This window comes from Otolemur garnettii, unplaced genomic scaffold (genome assembly GCF_000181295.1).
Source record: "Otolemur garnettii isolate 467f Iridium unplaced genomic scaffold, OtoGar3 scaffold00223, whole genome shotgun sequence".
Taxonomy (NCBI): Eukaryota; Metazoa; Chordata; class Mammalia; order Primates; family Galagidae; genus Otolemur; species Otolemur garnettii.
In genome coordinates, this window is record NW_003852618.1 from 311071 (window position 1) to 318777 (window position 7707).

General features: G+C 35.1%; 1 protein-coding gene across 1 annotated transcript; it reads right to left on the reverse strand.

Moving 5' to 3' along the window:
• Window positions 1–5737: 5737 nt before the first annotated feature.
• Window positions 5738–6694, reverse strand: LOC100949525 (olfactory receptor 2G3-like). The gene has a single exon (XM_003801873.1). The coding sequence runs from the start codon at window positions 6692–6694 to the stop codon at window positions 5738–5740; it is 957 nt and encodes a 318-aa protein (XP_003801921.1).
• Between the last annotated feature and the right edge of the window lie 1013 nt (window positions 6695–7707).

Genomic DNA, 7707 nt, shown 5'->3' on the forward strand with positions numbered 1-7707 from the left:
GGGACAGGAAGGAGGGAGAGTGATTGCCTGAAGGGGGAGGTCAACTGGTGGGATCTCACCTAAGGTGCACAATGTGAGGGTGTTCAGCACACCCCCTGGGTAAAAGGCTAAACTAAAACTTGAACTTTACCTTAGAATTGAAAACAATATAACCTAAACATCTGTACCCACATATTAATTTATAATAAAAATTAAAAGATCTATCTATGTATATGTATATGTATATATGTAGCAGAGAAGATTTTTACTCTTTGGAAGCTATATGTTAACCAACTAGCATCCAGGTTTTCATAAGGGATGGTCTACTGACATAATAGACATAAAGAATGAACCCTGTTCTTTGATAAAGTTTGCCTGTCACCAAAAGAAAAAACAGAAGTAGATAAGTGGAACTAGAGAACAAAATTATGTTTGTGCTTAAACATTCAAGATATTTGAGAATTTTTATATCATTAAAGATCACAGCAAAATTTGAGACAGAAAATAGAGAAGAAAGAATGAAACTGAAAAACTTAGGTTCTTATGGAGTTAAGAAAAAATGGTAGAACTCAGCTGGTGGGATACATGGAAAAAGTGTAAGTGAAGTAGACTGAAGTGAAATCTTCCTAGCTCTTAGAGCTCTATTTCCTGTTTTAGTGAAAGAAATTACTGTTTCCCATGATAGAATTAAAGTTCATTTTAGATTTCTTCCTCCCTATAGGCAAATGCCATGGATTCTGCCATCTTAATATCCTTGAGTCACTTTTCCCTTTCTTTATTTATCTCAATCACCATTGTACAAATGAGCATTTTTCAGACTTAGGCTAAAGGACACGTTCTTAGGAGTTCCTATATTCTCAAGCAAGAGAAATGCTGGTTAGGAGCATCGCCATCTCATAACCATATCATTATGACTCTTGTGCTTGATTTTCTGCTAGATGTCTTTTTTTCTTTAACTTTCAATATTCTAATTATTTCACTATGATAATGGAAGAGCATATTAAATAGAATTCTCTCTCCATTTTAGCTGAGATCTCGAAAAGCAAGAAGAAAGAGTGATTGACAAGAACCTCCACATCCCAAAGGAAGATGCTCACAAATGTAGGCAGGACTTTCAAAGGAAGTGGGCTCACAACTGGTTTAGTGACTATGTCAGGAAGTCTCAGATATGCTAATAACAAATCATATTAAAAAGAAAACATGGCTTAATACAACAAATATTTATTTCTCACTTATATGTCTATACGTTAAGTTCGGCTAAGAACCCTGCCACATGTCTGCCTTCTCAGGATCACAGCCTGAAAAATTTGCCAGTGTCCTCAACATTACTAGTAGTGATAGGAGATGAGAGAATTTTGTAGGATGTTATACTGGCAATTAAATGTTCTGGCCTGGAATTAATTAACCTGTTTATGAAAAAGGTTAAATAGAAAAGAAAATAATCTTGCATGGTGAATTTTTTTCCTAAAATAAAATGACTGGTTATTTTGAAAAGGAGAAATTTAGAAGAAAACACAAAGTCCAAGAATGTCATAGGTGGTCTGTGTATGTTCTAATGAGGTTCATTAGATCACAACTAGCTGGCCAGAGCTAGTCACAGGGTCCAACCAACTTTGGAGGGTATAGCTGTGTGTTGAGATGCCTGCAGCTTTATTATGTGCCAAAGTAGCTGAAAATACATGGAAAACTTCATGAATACTGAATAGGGTGGCCTTTACCTGGTTATTCCTATTCAGACTAGGAAAATAAGAGATGATTTGAAAGATGAAGGATGGACATATTTGGTAAGGACCATATTGTGCATTCAGAATCTCACTGAGTACCTTAAACCTCAAGTGAGGAATAAGAATAACAATTCATCCCACTGAATACCTTAAACCTCAAGTCATCAGTGGGATGACTTAGAGAATTCGGTAAATATTAATGTCTGTTTTATGAAGAGAGTGAATGGCTCTTATGATACTAATAATTGCCTACAAATACATGTATGTGAAAGATTGAGTGAAATAGTATTTAGCTAAACCTTGCTAAACCTTGCTGCTTACCTTCTCTTTTCTCCATCTGCAGTTTTTACCCTGGCAGGTTCAGAAATTACCTTTATCAAGCTAAAGGCATAAACACACTCCAGGTGGAGAACTAGAGGCATTTCCAACACTCATATCCCCCTTGAGGATTTCAGACTGGAACAGGCTCAAATGGGGTGGAGGGCGCACTGAATCTTAAATTGCAAGTTTATTTTTAATTATGGATATGGAACATTTTATTAGTAAAAATGGACTTTTTGCCATTTAAAAATGACTGGAAAAGTCATGGGATATTCTAAAGATGTAATCTAGGGGTACAAAAAGGATCATTACCATGGTATGGGCAGCATAAATAAAAGAATAATTTTTCTTCTGTTTTAATAATGCCTGATAGGTAGTTGTAGTACTAATATATTAATAGATGAATGTGTATTGAGCTTCGTCAGGCACTCTGCAAACCATGTTATGTGTATTATCTCACTTACTCCTATGTACCCTATGTATGAAATTGGCACTATTATTCCACTCTCTATAAACTTGGGGAGTTTATTGTATCTTCTAAAAGTTAAATAGCTTGCACTAGGGATTAGAAGCCAGTCTGGTGTAACTCAAGATTCAAGATCTTATATAAGATACTGTCCTAGAGCTCATAGGATTGTCTAATTTCTTTAGCATAATATACAAATCTGTATGTGATTTGACACTTTTTATTCTTCCAAACATATAGCCTATCTTTTTTACTAAATTTTCTCTCTCCTAATTATAATTGAGTACTTAAACTTGCCACAAGGTCCCATTTTCTCATGTCTATATTAAGATCTTTTTTATAACATGACAATACAGAGGAGAAAGAGGTGATGACTGGGTGATGGGGCATATTTATGAAGTAGATGAGATTTAAGTTTGACTTTGAGAAGTATAAGTGATATAAAATGATGACTAGAAAGAAGATATCAGAAATTGCTGATTTTTATATATAAATTAAACAGAAAAAATGTGGGCATGCTGAGGAAGATAAGAGCAAAATTGGATTAAGATGGTGGAGAAATAGATTTCATACTATTTTATAATTTATTTTGTAACCACTTAGGAGTCATTTAATATTGGAATAGCATGCTAATAATATGACAGATAATTCTTATAGAATATTCAAAATCGTCATGGAGAAAAAATTAGGCATGAAGAAAACAGTATGAAAATTTTGAAAATTTGGTCACAGGTATGAATACTTTAGGTGCCTCAAGGCTGGAAGGTGACTCACATGAGCTCCGTGGTAAGCTCTAGGTGTGAAGCTCTGTGGTAAGCCAGAGAGCATGTCGCACAGCTGACAACATTCACAGCCATTACATTGAACTTGCCTCTACAGATCAAGCCTGTCCATAAAACCATTTTAGGTCAAGACCCTTGTTTGTGATCTTTGTTCTGAGCAAGATAGAAAATCTGAATTACGGCAGTAGAAGCATTAATGAGATGAGGGAACAAGTTAAAACAACCTTAGAGGACGGGACTGACTGAGAAGACTTTTCTTGCATGTGAGGGTAAGATGGACCTAAATGTAATGAGAGACCTACATTTAGAGTTTAGAGAAGCTACCATAAAGAAAAGAGATACTTGGGTATATTTTTTTCTGTTTTTTTTTTTTTTTTTTTTCATTTCAGAATATAATGCAGATACAAATGTTTTGGTTACATAAATTGCTCATATAAAGTTTGAGTCAAAGTAACTCAAGTGTGCCCATCTTCCAGATAGTGTGCATAGTACCTGTTAGGTGTGTATTTACCTATCTTTTCCTTCCCACCTGCTTGATTTCTGATAAGCACTACTTGAGTATATTTAAGCTAGTTAGAATAATCCTAGAAAGTGATTAAAGAAATGAAGGAGATCATTAAATTAATAAGATCTATTATGTTATTAGGTGGAACTACATAAATGGTGTAGGTGGAAACAATTATTGCGTGGTTTCTATTAATATGTAACAAATTTTGGGCTAAACAACTTGAATTGTCAGATTTTCTGGTCACAATAGCTTAGTAATTTAGGAACTATTGTTATCACTCTTGTACAGCTGAGGAACCTGCAACTTGACATAGCACAAAGTACTTACGTACTGTGCTAGTTAATTAGCTTTCTAGAATTGGGGTTGGAACCCAAGCCCAGTTTCTTAGAACACAGATTCGAGGAAGGGGCCCAGTGGTTCATGCCTGTAATCCTAGCACTCTGGGAGGCCAAAGCCAGTGGATTGCTTGAGCTCAGGAGTTCCAGACCAGCCTGAGCAAGAGAAAGCTCTCCATCTCTACTGACAAAAGAAAAAACTAGCTGGCTGTAGTGGTGCATGCCTATAGTCTCAAGCTACTCAGGAGCTGAGGCAAGAGGATTGCTCAAGTCCAAGAATTTGAGGTTGCTGTGAGCTATAGTGCCCCAGCACTCTACTCAGAGCAACACAGTGAGACTGTCTCAAAAAAAAAAAAAAAAAAGAAAAGAAAAGAAAAAAGAAAAGTACACAGATTCCAAATTCAAAATGGGCAAATTGAGAAGTACAAATTGGTGCTGATACAAAGGTGTGAGGGAAGATTTGGATTGGTCTATTCACTATTTTCAGTAAAGTCATATGATGAAATATCAAGTATGATAAAAAATAGAAAACAAATAAAAACAAAAACAATACAAGTACACATTGAGAATGATAGAAGAAAAAATATGGAGACTTTGGACATTTTTTAAACACTATCCTATTTTTGAAAAGTATTTTAATAATTTTTATGATATATATTCAGGACTTATGAGTTCCAAATTGATTTTTCAGCATGCTGTATGAATTAATTTATTTAATCCTCAACCTATGAAGTCATTGAGCTAAAAATCATACTGGTTAGGTAAAGAGCTGAGAATTACACACAAGCTAATGAGCAGAAGAACAAAATTTCAAACCGTGTATAGCAGACAGACTCTAGAGTCCATATGTCCAATAACTACAAAGTGATTATTAGCTGAGGAAAGTAATAGTGTCAGATAGGATAGAATCAATGTCTCAAGAAGGCCCCAAATCCATCTGACCCTAGATTATGTAACAGGTTAGTATTTCATTAAATTAGTTGATAATTACTTATAGTCATTTAACAATTATTTTAATGATTTTTATTTAAAGATCAGTATTTTTTCTTAATAGTATTTTAAGTAGATCCACAAGTCTATTTCCTTGTTACAAAAAATCCCCACGCATTTTCAATTTCAATTTTTTTCAATTTCAATACCAATTAAAGTGGCCACAAAAAGCTGGACTTCATTTACATGGAAAGAACTAGAATGATGTGTACAAAATGGTTTAAATAACATCACACTAGTCCTCTTTTACATAGGAAATACCACAATACTTTCCTTATACTAATATGTAGTTTCAAATTTCCCATTTAAAAATTAATCATTGTTCTATTTCCCTAATTGCAATGTAAGTACAATGTGTTCCGTAGATCACAAAATCTCTCAGTCACAGTATATGTTTCAACTCTTCACAAATATTTAGAAAGAGAGTAAAAATATTTGAAAGTTACAGACACACAAACACAATGAATTTCCTTAGCTATACAAATTGAATCTAAAGAAACTTCTTTTTTCCAGATGATGTTAGACATGTTATATGTAAATATAGCCAAGAGAGGCAAGTGATACATACAATGTATATATACTTGATAGTCATTTAATGTTAGGTCTTTTAACTAACTTTCCAATACAGAAAGTCACTGTTCTTGACTTTTCCATTGGGAATCTTGTTCTCTCCTCAACAGTCTCCTCAGGGCTCCTTTCACATCCTTGTTCCTCAGAGTGTATATGAGAGGGTTGAGGGTGGGAGTCACAACAGTATAAAAGAGTGTGAGGAATTTGCCCTGGCTGTGGCCATACGATCTGTTTGGTTGAATATATATGGCTGAACCGGGCCCAAAGAAGAGAGACACTACTAATAGATGGGAACCACAGGTCCCAAGGGCCTTGCGCCAAGCTTTGACTGACTTAATTTTTATCACTGCTTTCACAATGAATCCGTAGGAAATCAATATCAATGCCATAGGTAAAAGGAGGAGAACTAAAGTGCCCACAAAAAGCTGGACTTCATTTGCATGGATGTCAACACACGCCAGCTTGATCATGGCAGGCACCTCACACAGGAAGTGGTGGAGATGGCGATGTCCACATCGAGGGAGCCGAAGGGTGATGGTGCCTTGGATGAGCGTGTTTCCCACTCCACTTAGCCAGGCTATTCCTGCTAAAGCCTTACAAAATGATGGAGGCATGATAGTAGTGTAATTGAGAGGTCTGCAGACAGCTACATAGCGGTCAAATGCCATGATGGTAAGGAGAACACATTCGGTGGAACCCAAGGAGAGGGACACATAGAGTTGTATGATACAACCAGTGGTTGTGATGGTCTTGGCTGGTCCCTTCAGGTTCCACAATAGCTGCGGGACAATGCTGGTAGTAAAGCAAAGGTCAAGAAAGGAGAGATTTGTGAGAAAGAAATACATAGGTGTGTGGAGTTTAGAGTCCAGGCAGGAGACCACAATGATGGCTGTGTTGCCTATGAGGGTCAGAAGATAGGATATCAAGACTACCACAAAAAGGATGACCTCTACCTGGGGCTGATCTGAGAATCCAAGTAAAATAAAATGTCCCTCAAATGTTTCATTGTTTTGTTCCATCAGTTCTCCATTTATTCTCTTTTATGATAAAGAGAAAAGTGAGTTCATGGAATCCAATCTAGGAAAATGTCACTATTCACATACAATATTTGAAGTAAATGCTTGGATGAGGTTTTTTTAAAGTGAGGTTTCTCTGGAAAAGAAAAAAGGTAATTATTAGATAGGCTTTCCTAAAAACAAAGGCATTCTTTTGTGTTATCAGGTTTTGTCTCAATAAACATTTGATTAATCCTCCTTTATGTTCACGTGACAAGCTCTTTTCTCCATTTGTTGACAATTATTATTAAAGATAATCTACTTAAAGAAGTTTCCAGTTTGAGAGGCTGTGTAATTCTGTTGGTGGAAGTGGGAGAAAAAGAATACATGAATGCTGACTCTAATTTAAGTTGATGATTAGTGATATTTATTCTAACATTTACTCATTTACATTGTAATGTAAAAATGACAGGTAACAGTGAGGTGATGGGTCAAGAAAATAAATTTAATATATTTTATATCTTTTTCATCTCATAGACAAGGTGGTCTATGATAATGTTTTTTACAATTAATTATCTGATCAGAGTGATTACAGGGTCAGATAGATACAGATGACTTTCAACATGAAGGAAAGCTAAATAGTTTCAAAATCTCTTTAACAACTCACATAATTCTTTACAATGTATTGTAATGTATTTACAACCTCTTATAGTTGAAAAAATAGACATTTGTACCATACACATAAAAAGATTAGCAAATCCAGAAGTGCAGACACTTGTCTTGAGTGATAACCACAAAATGTTTTTAATGAAAAAAGTAAAAACTCACCTACACACAATCATTTAAAGACAAGATATTGTCATTTGATAAAATTATGAAAAGGTGAAATATGTCTTTGTCAGCTCATTTTGCATTATTCTGCATAAGAAAAATAGTCTGGAGTACACATTCCACCACACCTCTTCACTTACTTTTTGTAAATGATGCTATCATTTATACTCCCCAATTTGGATTACACATTCCACCACACCTCTTCA